This window comes from Carassius gibelio, chromosome B17, assembly GCF_023724105.1.
Source record: "Carassius gibelio isolate Cgi1373 ecotype wild population from Czech Republic chromosome B17, carGib1.2-hapl.c, whole genome shotgun sequence".
Classification (NCBI taxonomy): Eukaryota; Metazoa; Chordata; class Actinopteri; order Cypriniformes; family Cyprinidae; genus Carassius; species Carassius gibelio.
The window spans coordinates 26,142,684-26,156,632 of record NC_068412.1 but is presented as its reverse complement, the minus strand read 5'-3'; the positions used below and the strand labels follow the sequence as shown (position 1 = coordinate 26,156,632).

Here is a 13,949-nt window from a genome sequence, read left to right as displayed (position 1 = left end):
TGTCTAGTAATTTGAATGTTGTGTTCGAAAGGAGATGCAAAGAAATTACACAATGCTGGGTGTTAGACTTTTTAGAGTCACTTTAAAAAGTCTTTTAAAATGTCAATGACATCATAAACATTCAAATTCATTAGCAGAATGCTAGCGTGTTATGGGCAACAACAACTCAACCTGTAAGAAATCGAAAGGACATAAGTACTCGTTCATTCAACTTTCGACCTATAACCAATGTTGAACTTGCAAAACCTGCAATCATATCTGAGATTTCTCAACGGCAATCGGGTGAAAGGGACAAATTTAGCCGTCTAGCCCCATAGACTCCCATTCATTTTGCACTCATGGCGATCGCCCCCAGTGGAACTCTGGTGGTACTGCAACCAAAATTCGGTACAATATATGACTTAATAAGGAATGGGAAGGCTCTCCGTAGACACTATACAGGCTCTGGTAACAGGGTTAAATTTATCGTCACATCCGGTTCTGCTGTTGCTGATCCACGTTTGGACTGTCGTTATAAACGATCTGAAAAAAATAAATAAACCCATGCAGGGATATATCGACTGTCACTGTCATATATCTGCTGAGGATTTTGACAGCGTAAGCGATATGGGTGCAAGGTTTATTAAGTAATATGAAACTGATACAATCTGAGGAGTACTTTAATGATGTTTTATATTTTAGGACATTGACGATGTCATTCAGGAGTCTAAAAAGGTAGCTCTGTTTTATTCTGCTGTCAGGATGCTGCCATATAAAGTATGCAATAATATTGACGGTTTCGTTTTTAGGCTGGGCTTGTTGCCCTTCTTGCAGTAGCAGAGCATGCTGGTGAATTTGAGAAAATTATACAGCTCTCACAAAGGTATATCTGATATCTTACCACATCATATTTTGAGCAAACTCAGTATTAAATGGCTTTAATATTCTATAGGTTCCCAGGATTCGTTATGCCATGTCTTGGAGTTCATCCTGTCCAAGATCCAGCACAACCCAGGGGTGCTTTACTTGAGGTCTGATATATGTCCATATAAAGATAGATTTATTTCATTTACTGTCTTAGAGCTGACACTGTTTCCTTCTTTTCTTCCCCACAGGATCTAGACGCAGCATTACCACTGATCGACAAATACAAAGAGGATATTGTGGCTATTGGTGAGGTTAGACGTATATTGTATTTCTAACTAGTTATTCTTTTGGGTTATAGGTAAAGAATGGACTGTAGATATGGGTTATACAGTTACAGGTGCATCTCAATAAATTAGCATGTCGTGGAAAAGTTAATTTATGTCAGTAATTCAACTCAAATTGTGGAACTTGTGTATCAAATAAATTCAGTGCACACAGACTGAAGTAGTTTAAGTCTTTGGTTCTTTTAATTGTGATGATTTTGGCTCACATTTAACAAAAACCCACCAATTCACTGTCTCAACCAATTAGAATACTTCATAAGACCAATAAAAAAAAACATTTAGTGAATTGTTGGCCTTCTGGAAAGTATGTTCACGTACTGTACATGTACTCAATACTTGGTAGGGGCTCCTTTTGCTTAAATTACTGCCTCAATTCGGCATGGCATGGAGGTGATCAGTTTGTCTCTCTTGACAATAGCCCATAGATTCTCTCTGGGGTTCAGGTCTGGTGAGTTTGCTGGCCAATAAAGCACACCAACACCATGGTCATGTAAGCAACTGTTGGTGCTTTTGGCAATGTGGTGCCAAATCCTGCTGGAAAATGAAATCAGCATCTTCAAAAAGCTGGTCATCAGAAGGAAGCATGAAGTGCTCCAAAATTTCTTGGTAAACGTGTGGATTGACTTTGGTTTTCAAAAAACACAATGGACCAACACCAGCTGAGGGCATTGCTTTTAATGCATCATTCTATGTGCATTAAATTTATTTAATACACGAGTTTCACTGTTTGAGTTGAATTACTGAAATAAAAGATCTTTTCCAAGACATTCTAATTTATTGAGATGCACCTGTATGTGCCATGTGCACTTAAACCCTTAGGGGAATAGTTCAGCAAAAAATGAAAATTTGTTGACAGTTCACTGTCAGGCCACTCAGAGTTTTTCTCAATTCTGAAAAGACATGGGGAAATTTAGCATCACTTGCTCACCAATGGATCCTCTTATGTCAGTCCAGATTATTAGTGTTATGAAGTCTTCACGAATGTGTGTCATCACATACAGGTCGGTCTGGATTTCACACCACGTGTAGTCAACAATGACGCTGGGAAAGACAGTCAGAGACAGGTGCTCATTCGACAGGCTGAAATCGCAAAAGAGCTGAATCTGCCTCTGTATGTCTCGCTCTTCTGGATTTGTATTTTTTAGGAAATAATATTATGATCTTTCATATAGCACTGCATTTGGTCTATTAGGAATGTACACTCAAGATCTGCTGGAAGACCAACCATCCATCTTCTGAAGGAGTTGGGTATGCAATGCGTACAGCAACAAAGCATGCATAGTCATAGTGTTTATTCATAAACTGTTTGCTTTTCATGATTATACCGTTTCAATCAGGTGTAGAGAATGCACTTCTTCATGCATTTGACGGAAAACCTTCGGTTGCGATGGAGGGTGTAAAAGCTGGTTATTTTTTCTCAATACCTCCATCCATTGTCAGAAGTGATCAGGTAAATCTAATCTATAACATTTTACTTCTCATGCCAATATTTGCAAGGTCTGTTTACTGTATTTACAGTGTTTTACAGATAGTACAGTGTTTACAGCTCTACTATCAGACATTGTACCAATCAGAAATAAACTATAGTATCAAATTAAAACTATTATATTTGAGCTTCTTCAGCTTCAGACAACCTAATTCATGAGGTTTTTGATTTTAGTTGGGTTAATTAGTGCAGATATGTATATATACTGACAAAATGTTTGTCTACAAACTGATTTAAAAGAGAGCTGTACAAGAAAATCTCCTGTGTGTCCAAACTTGTAATTGGAAGTGTATATCCATATATGTGTGAAATCTATACAATTTAATACAATTTCTTAAGTCACACATTACATGTTTGTCCCCCTTTTATAAGAAGCAGAAGCTGGTGAAGCAGGTTCCTCTGGAGAGCATGTGTTTAGAGACGGATGCTCCTGCACTCGGGCCTGAAAAACAGGTGCAGTGGATTTTATTTTTTGTCATAAACATGAAACGTTGCTGAAGCGTATTTACAACTGTGTTTTTACTTTAGGTGAGGAATGTACCAAGGAATATCAGCATCAGTGCAGAATATATTGCCAAAATCAAAGGTGTTCCCTTGGAGAAGGTGATGGAGGTCACTACCCAGAATGCCCTGCGCCTCTTCCCCAAATTAAAAGCATTTATCAAAGCCTGACATTAAAAGGGACTTATGCAAAGCTGCTGTTTTTAACAAACGTTTTTTTGTTGTGCAACAAATTGTGATCAACGATTTCGTTATTAGAGCATAAATGGACCCCAACTGGTTTTAATTTATTGAATCCTGTCAATAAATAGTGCTCGTAATTACAGGACAGAATATTCTCAAGATATTTTGAGAAGTGCGAATACAAATTTGTAGAATGTTTTGTAGATAAACGAAAATGAAATTTAAAGTTTGCAGTTGTTTCACATGCTGCTGCTATAAGATAGAAGAAAAATGTGTGGGTGCATGTTTAGATTTTTAAAAACTAGAGATAAAGAGATAAAGGAAAAACATGCTCACATTTAACACATCCCAGCTAACAGGAAACCTCAGAACAGGTAAAGTTCGTCATGAACGAACACTCTTCAAGTAACACATTCACAGAATGATCGTTCAAAGTGATCTGGTCTCTAAATATGTTATTAACATAAAAACACTTTATATCTATGGATTGTCAAACATGTCATTTAGATGTTTGTCTATGTTATTCATGTTACTACTCGATACAGAAGATTTAGACAACATTTAAAAGTAACATTCCCATAATGTTTGCAAAATAAAATTTAAAAAAACCCGTGTTTTTTTTTTTTATATTCACATAACCAATAAAAACCTTTAACAATATGAAAATATTTAGAAATAACATTCTAAAAGCTTATTTTATTTAGATTTTATTGCTGTAAAGATTCATATAAACTGACATAAAAAGCTTGAGTAGAGATACCCAGAGAGTAATCAACTACATTTATTAATCTTCCATAATTTCACATAGAAATCATATAATTTCAATTATAAACAAAACGTTTTCTTCAAGCACCCCTGAGGCTGTGCAATGTTACCATGATAAACGAAACATTCACCTGCAAATTAGCAGCTTTATCACCAGTGAGGCACGATTACAGTGGTCCTTTAAACTCTGAACCCTGGCTATAATGATCATATTGCATAATGTTCATTATTTATATACATTCATTTGAATCGTCTAATCTTCAGCATCATACCAAATTATTGTGTGTCATAAAATAGTTACACGTTATTTCAATGTTCGCTTGCAACGGTGGCAAAAGAAACCACATATAGTTGTCTGTTAGATAAAATATCAATGTTTATGTGCATATTCAGATAAGAAAAGACTGTTGGTTTTGTATTGGAGGGTCAAAGACTCCACATTGTATAAATACAGCATTAATAATACAAACATTTGATCTTAAGAATTACTGTAATAAAAAGCACACAAAGTGCATATATTAGATTTCAATGGAAAAGCATGGTTTAACTTTCCACAATGTACGATTATTAAAGATTATAAATAGAAAATTTTATTTTGCACAAATGAATTATTCTGGTGTTGTTATAGAATATAAACAGAACATTTTAGTGGTATTACTTCAGGTTGAATTTGTTGTGCAAGATATATTTGATTGTACTCTAGAGGTCATTTAAAGCAACTCTATGAACATTTTTACCTTGTAGTATCAAAATCATTTTGACGTGTAATACAAATTCCGGGTATGAAAACGGCATACAGCTGCTTTAAATGAAGCATTACAAAATAAAGTGTTTCTGCAAAAAAATATCAAAAGACATTCAAGCAACCAAAAGACAATTATAATAAAATAATGTAAACAGAAATAGCATTATGTGTGGAGATCAAACGCACAGGCACTGTGTAATACAAACCACTGATGCTCAAACGCATTTCTACAGCAGTGTCCTCATTTCTACAACCAAAAACAGGAGTGATTCAGTCTTCCTAATAAGTCTGGAGGTGCTAGTTTGCTCTACTCCTGTGCCACATGTGAGTCTCCATCTGCAGGAGAACACAGCAAAATAATTAAACTCAGAATCTGAATTTGAACACCTTTTTTTTAGCATTTTTATGCTGATATTCACCTGAGTGGGCAGGAATGGGCATTCCTACAATCACAGTGTTTCCTATTAAGCAGCGCAAAGAAAGTAATAGTTAATTAATAGAAACAAAACAAGAAAAGCTAGCAATATTACCACTTCAATGACCAATGAGCGTTTCATAATTGTTGACTTTCACTAGTTCATAATTACACTAGTTTTATACACTACCACTTTGGGGCTATGCTCGCCAAAGCAGTACAGTAAAAATACAGTAAAAACTGTAATATTGTGAATTTCTTTTTACCTTGTGTCCTTGCTGTATGAAAGTATTAGAAAAACTGTATAGTATCTATCTATCTATCTATCTATTAAAAATGTGCATCTGTCGTTCACCTGAATTTCCGGGTGCTGGACTGGGAATAGGCTGTCCTGTTATTACTGTGTCATTGCCTATAAACCACAAAATACAGTGATTTACGTGATTTACAATTGGGGGCACAGGCAGAATCAGGCAGTGATGCGGGCTCCAGATCTGAAAACATGAGTCCCGCTCCTCACCTCTGTTCTGCTCCTCTGACATCTCCGCCTCCAGCTCATCTGGATCCACATAATGAAAATGATTTTCGTTCTCTGAACCGCCACATTTACCGCAACAGCAACAGCAGCAGCAAAGGCAGCAGCAACATGTGAAGATCATTCCCAATGCCAGAAGTGCCTGAAACAAAATCAGAAAACAATTACTTGTTTTTCTTGTCCATTTTTGCTTTCAACATCCATTTGTAAGACATGATTCCTGTCCTCCTCTGAGCCACATTATAACCACTTCCTCAATTCTCGGCTGATTTCAACATGAATGATTTTGTAGACATTTATGGCTAATCTTGATTTTAAGGTTAAAATCATGCCCAGTGCCAGATGTTTTCCACAACATCTGCGGATATTTTACTGCACCCAAACAGCAACAGAAAATGACATGTTGTAAAAAAAAAAAAAAAAAATCTTACTTTTCAGTCTCAGTTTCAAGTCCTTTAACATTAAACTGAGTGTTTTTGTTATTTTGCTAAGTGCATTAAAGTGGATACATATAATTAGAAAAATCTTCATTCTTATTTGCTCAAAAATAAACCGTACGCCATCATGGTTTTATGGGGTGAACGAGACATGCAGATCCATATACAAGGCTTTATTTCCAAGTTTATTATATAACAGGCTGGGGTCAAACAATGGCAAACAGGTACAACACAGGCAAGACAAAGAGTAATCCTAGGACAAGTGTGGGTCTTCGATCGGGGAACCCAAATCCAGAGGACTATGACAAAAGGCAAAATCCAATAACACAAGCAATAGTACAGGCAAGGTACAAACACAGTCCGAAACAGAAGGCAAATATATCCAAGATAAAGAGGCAAGAATCAGGACATGATCACAGACTAGCGATAAGTGCAAACAATACTCGGCCCTGAGAAAGAGGTTTTTCCAAATTCTCAGATTTTTTTCAAGATGCAGTGCCATAACTTTTATTATTTACATTGCATATAAACAAAGAAATAAAAAATATATAAACATAGACGCAAACTACTCACCTTAAACCAGCATTTGGACATGAGGAAGTAGTATTTAACACCATCCTCTCCGAACTGGTCCGCGGCGTAGAGGCCCATGGAGCCATATTCGTCGTAGATCTGTCGTTTAGTGTCGTCGTTGAGGATGGTGTTGGCATTGTTGATCTCTTTGAACTTCTCCACTGCTTCAGGGTTGTTCGGGTTCTTGTCTGGGTGATACTTCAGTGCCAGTTTCCTTGAGGTGGGGGATTACAACACAAAGCCTTTATAGGAATGCTGCATTTGTGATTTCTTGATTACTATAAGCTATAAACCAGAATACCTGTATGCTTTCTTAATATCCTCAGATGAAGCTCCTTTCGGTAAGCCTAATATCTGGTATAAACTCTCTCCAGCTCGAGACAGCTTTCGCTGAGGGCGGCTTGTATCTGCCATTGTCCGATTCTGCTAAAGCACTAAAGACTGAAGAACACAAATGGAGATAGTCATTATGCCATCCTTTCAATCTTCTCTACTGTTATATAGAGGCATTTGGATGCCACAAAACGGATGCCATTGCATTAGATAACAACATGTCAAAGCAAAGTGGACAACTGTGAGAACTAACATTATATATCCACTAATAACCACCAAGTCACTAGCTGATTCAACCACAATGAGCAATTATAATAAAGAAAAATAACAATGTCATTCATAAAAGTAAAATGTGTCCTTAAGATTCCAAACAGGGCATACATGACCAAACAGAACCAAGAAATACAACCAAACAAAACAAGAAATAACGTAATATTATCAATATTTTTTATCCATTTAAAAATATATTAAGTGTAAAGAAATATCCAGAGTTATTTATACGTCCACAAAACGACTAGACAGTTACATGACTAATTTCGTTAACAAAAAAATGTTTCCGCTTTTATTACGAAAGCATTTGACATTTTAGTTTTGAGTAGACTGGCGCTGATTTGAGGTCAGGCCTGTCAGAGATCCTCACCTGACGGCCAACTAATAATTAATCAAAGCGATCACTTACCGTTTATGAAAAGTAGTGGATTTTTAATCAAGTTACTCGTGTATTCATTTCTACTGATATGTACAGCGTTTAAAAGGCGAATAGTGAAGTGGAGCCATTGGGCTTGGGCAGAGTTTAGACCAGGAAGTAGGAAATAAAGATCTACGTCAAAGCTCGTGGACAGAAAACAGCGGTGAAGAGTGAAAGTGACTCCTCTGTCTGAGAATTTGAAAAACCCGGCGAACAGAGAACGTTCTCAGAACATTGGCTAACGTTCTCTCAAAGTTCGGAACAAACGTTCTACCAGTAAAAATAAATAAATAAATAAAACTATTTTAAAATACAACTGTTTATTATAAATTTTAAAGTAAAACCGATAACCCTAATTTGTAGCAATATTGTAAGACTTTTTGAACATAATTAGGAGAACAGATGATATGAAGATTTAAACCAGGAATGAAATGTGTGGATTATTAATTTGTGGATTATTGTGATGTTTTTATCAGCTGTTTGGACTCTCATTCTTACGGCACCCATTCACTACAGAGGATCCATTGGTGAGCAAGTGATGTAATGCTAAATTTCTCAAAATCTGTTCCGATGAACAAACAAATGATCTAACCATCACCTATCTTAGGCCTGAAGGTGAGTACATTTGAGGTGAACTATTCATTTATGCAACCCCTTTTTATAACATTAGTTTCTAAGCGTGTGGTTGTATTTCTTTTTAAGGCAGTATCATTGGGATGGTTGGAGGCTGCTGCTCAGTCTGTTTTGTTTCGGCATCTTTTTCCCTTGTGCAAATAGCATCGTAAGCTCCTTCCTTCCATTCATCAATCCATCCATAAGTCCACCCACATGAATAAGTAAGTAGGACTTGCTGCAGGACTTGTCATGGCTTTCTGGATTGGCATTAATGGCTTTTTGTTCCAGATGCCCAGTTCTGTACATGTTCTTCCACTTAACTTTACTAACACCGTACCAGCCGCCTCTGAGAACATCACAGCCGTGCCTGCCGTCATAGATACTGCCATGTGACTTGTAGATCAGTACCAGCATGCACTGTATAGTATATGCTTAGGGAAATATTAAATGCTTATCCTCATCTTCCAGCAAACCTGTAGGGCTGAATGGGTTATATTCTCTGTACAGCTCCTCCAGAGCACACGGTAAGATGGTCCTATGGCTTTAATTACAGTAAAATGCATTGTTGCTTTAGATGATTTTACTGTAGTAAACCTGCTTCTAACAGCTCGATGGTCATAAAGAAATTATTGGAAATGTAAAGGAGGATGCTAGAACAGAGGAAGAGTGCCAGTGTCACATCCAGTGTTTCATGTGGAGCATATAGAAATAAAATTAGAAAGGGTTGCCCTGCACACTGAGTATTTTAAATATGATGTATGCTGATGATGTCAGTATTACAGAGATGTGTTCCTGTAATAATTTTACCAAGGTGTTCATTTTTGTAATAGACTGTATGCTTCTGTCACAGTTGTATTGTTTTGTATGAGTAGTTGCTGTACATAAAGACCAAAGAAAACTATTTTTACAACATGTGCTAAAATGTTAACGTCGAATATAAAGGACAAATCCAAATGACAAAAGAGAATGTTCAGCAAATCAGTTTTTCTAATAAAAGCAGGTGAGCATCATGTGTTACTGCTGTTGTAGCCCTCGTGGGTGAACCTCACAAGTCTGGCTCATATTTCACCCCAGAATAAAAACAGGGACATTTAACTTTTGTATTTAAATGTTATTCAAATAAGAATAAACAACACTATCAAAATAATACTTTTCTGTTTTCGCAGAATTGTAATGGGAATTGTGGAAATCAAAATGTTCATGAAAATAATTTTATGCAAACAATCTAAGAAATGTTGGGGTGATGCATGCCCTGGACATGATCGCCACAAGTTTCATTAAATTAAGATGCAAAAATATTTTATATAATATGAATAAAAAAATAAATGATGTATACATAAGATATATACTTATTTTTAGTTACTTATATTATACATGCATTAATAATACATAGCCAACCTTTGTTTTGGTTATGCCCACATATGTCCAGCAGGTGTCCCCAATGCACAAAACACACTAAGGCCCTAAATGTCCACAATACTTCAATTCTAAAATGAAAACATACCAAATATACCATTTGTGGTTCCTGTGGTGCTACACAAGTGCAACATCTAGGCCCATTTTCAAGAGAAATGGTTCGAAGTAAAAATTTCAGGCTAATGCTGTGCTTTATTAAAGCAGTTTGGGTGAGATGATTTTAGTGTCAGGTGCTCAGCTGAGATGTCGTAAATGCAACTTTATAAACAGACAAATGTCATGCTGACATTTCAGAGTGCTATTTCTTGGCTAAATGTCAGTTCTTTAACTGAGATATGGTGAGTCAACCGTACAAAGACAGATGAATGGCATTAAAGTGTAGCCAGTGGGAACTTTTTGCTAAATGAGGCTTTCAGCAGAACTTTCTGATCCAATAAGGGCACCTATTTATAAATCTATAGAGAGCAGAATATGATACTGATTTGAGGAAGGGCTTTTTTAACTTACAGCAACCAGAGATGAGAGCCTTTACAGTTCAACCTCAATGATTCTGATTAAAATGCAATTCCAAAAATGTTTACAGTGTGCTCCTTTATGTATTGTAACTACAATGATACATTTTTTTTTACAATGTATTCAAAGCAGATGATACTGTGATGTAACAGCATACAGTGTGCCATTCATTCAGATTAGATTTTATTGCGTTTCGTTGCTCTCTGACAGATATGCTTTGTAAAATAGATGTTTGCTGTGATGATGCTATGTTCGCATGAGCATATTCTGAATTGATTGGGTTTTGTTAACGACAAGCAGGCAGCACAATAGGGAAAAACACGTTTGTCAGTATAAATATCAAATTTTTATTGGCAATATTATTTGATCTTTTGTAAATAAATAAAAAATCACCTAAAGAAGGTTCAGTTGAAAGAATATTCCAATATTTTGTTATAATTTCCTTGATCTGTTAAGACTGTTCCCTAAAAGTCAGGACACATTTAACTAAAAAAACAAACAAACATTTGCTTTTTATATTAGCTTTATGTAATAATTGTTGCCTATCTAACACTTTGCCGACTGAAGCCAAGTGTGTTGATATCCACGAGCTTCGAACTGTATGCGAGACTGTTCCTCAAAACTTTCTTCCAAATTCTTTTCTTCCACAGATTCAACATATTCGATGAAATTGACTCAACGGAAAACCCTTTTTAAAGATAGAGCATGAAAACTATCCACAGCAAGAGTTATGTTTCTATCTTTTTATTTCCAGAATTAAATGCAATTTAAACTTCGAAAAAATGCATAGTGTTTTGGTAATAGTCGTCTATATGAAGTTACCATAATTTTACATGTTTTTAAAAAAGGATTACTGTAATAAACCTATTCTGCCTCAAATTGCTCTATAGTTTGCAGAGTTTGGAGCTAATGGAGAAGCCTATGAAATAAGTTTTTATCAAAAACAAACAATCATCTCAATGATAAATTAGACAGGTTTCTGATAATTATTGGAATTTATTTTAAAAAGTATACTAAAAGATTCTAAACCATGAGGACTTTGAAATTTCTTGATTTCTTTAATTTAAAATTAAAAAGTTTAACCCTTTATTGTTTGATATGATACAGACTAATGAACGTCTCTTTGATTTATGCTGATGGTTTGACGTACATTTATCTTATTTCTTATTTTTATTTCTCAATTGCTTGCTTGATTGGTTAATTAAGTTCGTGATCACTAACACCTGTTCTGTGACGTTTCACCAGGTGATCTTTGGACTTCATTTCTTTTTTATGAACGCTTGTAGGAAATGTCACTGTATGATTCACTGAAGAAGGCTTGTGTTTAAACATCTGAGTGTTGTTTCCTCTTGCAAATGAAAGTGATTAAGAAGGTTAAGCAGAAGCCTTACTGGAAAACGATGTGCTGATTGATCTAGGCAACCCAAGAAGTTCAGCATAGTGAACTATTATTTTTTTTCTTTTTTTTTTTCTTTACAGGAAATTAATCTTTGAAATAGCCTATAAGAAGAAATAAAAAGCAAAGTCTTGTGCTGTTTAAATGAGTTTGTTTCTTCATAATGACAGATTTGGAGAAATGCAGCATTCCATCATTTTCACTCCAATGCAGTGAATGGGTGCCGTCGGAAAAAGAGTCCAAACATCTGATAAAAACATAACAAAATATTCCAGAAGTAATCCACATGTCTTCAGTCCATCAGTTAACGTCATGTGAAGGGAAAAGCTGCATGTTTGTAATCCATCAAGACATTTTTAACATCAATAGAAATCTAATACATAATAACGTCCTTTGTGGATTATTGTGATGTTTTTATCAGCTGTTTGGACTCTGACGGCACCCATTCACTGCAGAGCATCCATTAGTGAGCAAGTGATGCAATGCTACATTTTTCTAAACATTTGTTCTTGAAGAATATTAGTCAGAAAAGTGAGACTGATGATTTCTTGGCTAACCTCAAACTAGTTCTTAAGACAAGAGTCTTAACATAATGTCTATGCAGCTGGCCCCAGAAAACCATTTACAGATTGTTCAGTTGTTGAAATGAACTAATCTACATGGGGAGTCAAAGGGGTGTGGCATATACTGTAATATGGGCTACAATATTAAGTAGTATACAGAAATGACAATAAATTATCACAGAAAAGCAAAAGTCAGTAGTTATCATTCCATAAAAATTATGCCATGCAAAGTAAAATGTAAATAGAGTAGTGCTATTTTGAGTATTTTTGTTACTAGCGACTGTAGGTACTTTTGTTTATTCAGTGTAAATGAATGAGCCTTCTGTTGACAGGATCTGCTTCCTTGAGGCTTGGTTCCCCAAACAACTGGATTTTACTGATAGTCAAACTAGCATCTGGGGGATGGTCATTCTTGAACATTCTGTGCTGTTCAATGCAATTTTTTTTTATACCATAACTTTGAACACAATATTTCTTTCGATCAACAAAAAAAGCGCTTGATCTTAAGCTTCCGCTTTAAATCTTGAAATATGTTTTGTATATACACAAATAGCACTTAAATACAGAATGTATTTCTATTGTACTCATTTGTAAGTCGCTTTGGATAAAAGTGTCTAAACGTGAATGTAAATGTATGGAAATTGAAATGAGCTGAATATGTTTTGAAACATAATCCCCTCTGGTTTCACAGACGAGGCTTAAATGAAAGTCTGAGCTGTTTCAACTGAAAGAAACTTGCACTGAATGATCATAAAACATGTCAGTGCCTTTGTTTTGTCTTAAGATGCACAGAAGTAATGATTGAATAATATATAACTTTCATTTCCTCAACTGTGCACTGACGCCAAAGAACTGAAGCAAACAAAACCTGTCATAAAGTTTGACAAGTTTAGAGCAGATAGGGTTTATAACTTGAACATGTGGAGCACATGTTGCTTGTAAGCAAAATAAATGCAAATGAAGAAGGCAGTATTGGAGACACAAGATAAGCAGAGTTATTTGTGGGTTTTATAATACAGGAATATGTCTTCTGTAAATACATATTTACATTCTAACAAATCAGATGACGCAAATGACCAAAACGTCTACAATGGTGGTGTTTGCAGCTGAAAAAACACCAGAATGCTGATCTCTTGTTCGGGGGGTTTTGTGTGTTTTCTTATTGTTTTGTGTGACAAAAAGTCCAGCACCCTATCTAAGTTTGACTAAATGTGCATCTTTGGTATTTTTTCACCTGTTTTATGGTGAAAATGGTGCATCTGGTTACTTAATAAAGAAACAATTTACCAGACCTTGAGGACAGATTTAAGGACACATACACATAAAATTGAATTTTTACCTCTATGTTATACATGCTGCTTCTTCTTTACAATCATTCGTGAGATTTATTAGAAGTTTTTTTTTATTATTATTATCTGTTGTACTTTTTTGCTGTATTTATGAAAAAAACAAACAAACAAACAAATTTTATGAAACATCAAAAATTCTTTTGATGTATGGACTTCAGCTAGAAAAATATATATTTTTAAGTGGAACTGTTGTATCCTGTACAGTAGGCTATATTTTGAGTCATGTGACCGAAATAATGCAAATCA

The 13,949-nt window shown here is 35.4% G+C and overlaps 2 protein-coding genes and 1 long non-coding RNA gene across 6 annotated transcripts; 2 read left to right on the top strand and 1 right to left on the bottom strand.

The window, feature by feature from the left end:
* The first annotated feature begins 450 nt into the window (after positions 1-450).
* LOC127976448 (putative deoxyribonuclease TATDN3) lies at positions 451-3,370 on the top strand. 3 transcript variants are annotated; one of them, XM_052580875.1, is made up of 10 exons: positions 451-597; positions 682-714; positions 789-862; positions 932-1,010; positions 1,095-1,157; positions 2,192-2,301; positions 2,383-2,438; positions 2,528-2,640; positions 3,055-3,129; positions 3,205-3,370. In XM_052580875.1, exons 1-10 carry the CDS (start codon positions 544-546, stop codon positions 3,346-3,348), a joined length of 801 nt encoding a protein of 266 aa, XP_052436835.1. In that variant the 5' UTR covers positions 451-543; the 3' UTR covers positions 3,349-3,370. The 3 variants fall into 3 exon arrangements, with proteins under 3 accessions (XP_052436835.1, XP_052436834.1, XP_052436833.1); XM_052580874.1 differs by having other exon boundaries at positions 3,052-3,129; XM_052580873.1 differs by having other exon boundaries at positions 3,049-3,129.
* Positions 3,371-4,051: 681 nt separating this feature from the next.
* Positions 4,052-7,990, bottom strand: LOC127976449 (dnaJ homolog subfamily C member 5). Its single transcript, XM_052580876.1, has 7 exons — positions 7,843-7,990; positions 7,132-7,271; positions 6,831-7,044; positions 5,806-5,962; positions 5,641-5,697; positions 5,290-5,331; positions 4,052-5,206 (listed from the first exon to the last, which is right to left on the bottom strand). The coding sequence occupies exons 2-7, from the start codon at positions 7,242-7,244 to the stop codon at positions 5,178-5,180; spliced, it is 612 nt and encodes a 203-aa protein (XP_052436836.1). The 5' UTR covers positions 7,245-7,271; positions 7,843-7,990; the 3' UTR covers positions 4,052-5,177.
* An 8-nt stretch (positions 7,991-7,998) lies between these two features.
* On the top strand, positions 7,999-9,376 carry LOC127976450 (uncharacterized). 2 transcript variants are annotated; one of them, XR_008157800.1, is made up of 4 exons: positions 7,999-8,127; positions 8,328-8,466; positions 8,554-8,687; positions 8,755-9,376. It is a non-coding gene; the product is annotated as an uncharacterized LOC127976450 (long non-coding RNA). The 2 variants fall into 2 exon arrangements; XR_008157799.1 differs by having other exon boundaries at positions 8,554-9,376.
* The last annotated feature ends 4,573 nt before the right edge of the window (positions 9,377-13,949 follow it).

Coding starts and splice junctions, on each gene's coding strand:
- LOC127976449 (XM_052580876.1), bottom strand. CDS start 7,244: ATGGCAGATACAAGCCGCCCTCAGCGAAAGCTGTCTCGAGCTGGAGAG. Junction 7,045..7,131: donor GATATTAAGAAAGCATACAG/GTATTCTGGTTT, acceptor CCCCACCTCAAG/GAAACTGGCACTGAAGTATC. Junction 5,963..6,830: donor TGTCCAAATGCTGGTTTAAG/GTGAGTAGTTTG, acceptor ATTTTGTTTCAG/GCACTTCTGGCATTGGGAAT.
- LOC127976448 (XM_052580873.1), top strand. CDS start 544: ATGCAGGGATATATCGACTGTCACTGTCATATATCTGCTGAGGATTTT. Junction 863..931: donor ATTATACAGCTCTCACAAAG/GTATATCTGATA, acceptor AATATTCTATAG/GTTCCCAGGATTCGTTATGC. Junction 3,130..3,204: donor CACTCGGGCCTGAAAAACAG/GTGCAGTGGATT, acceptor TTTTTACTTTAG/GTGAGGAATGTACCAAGGAA.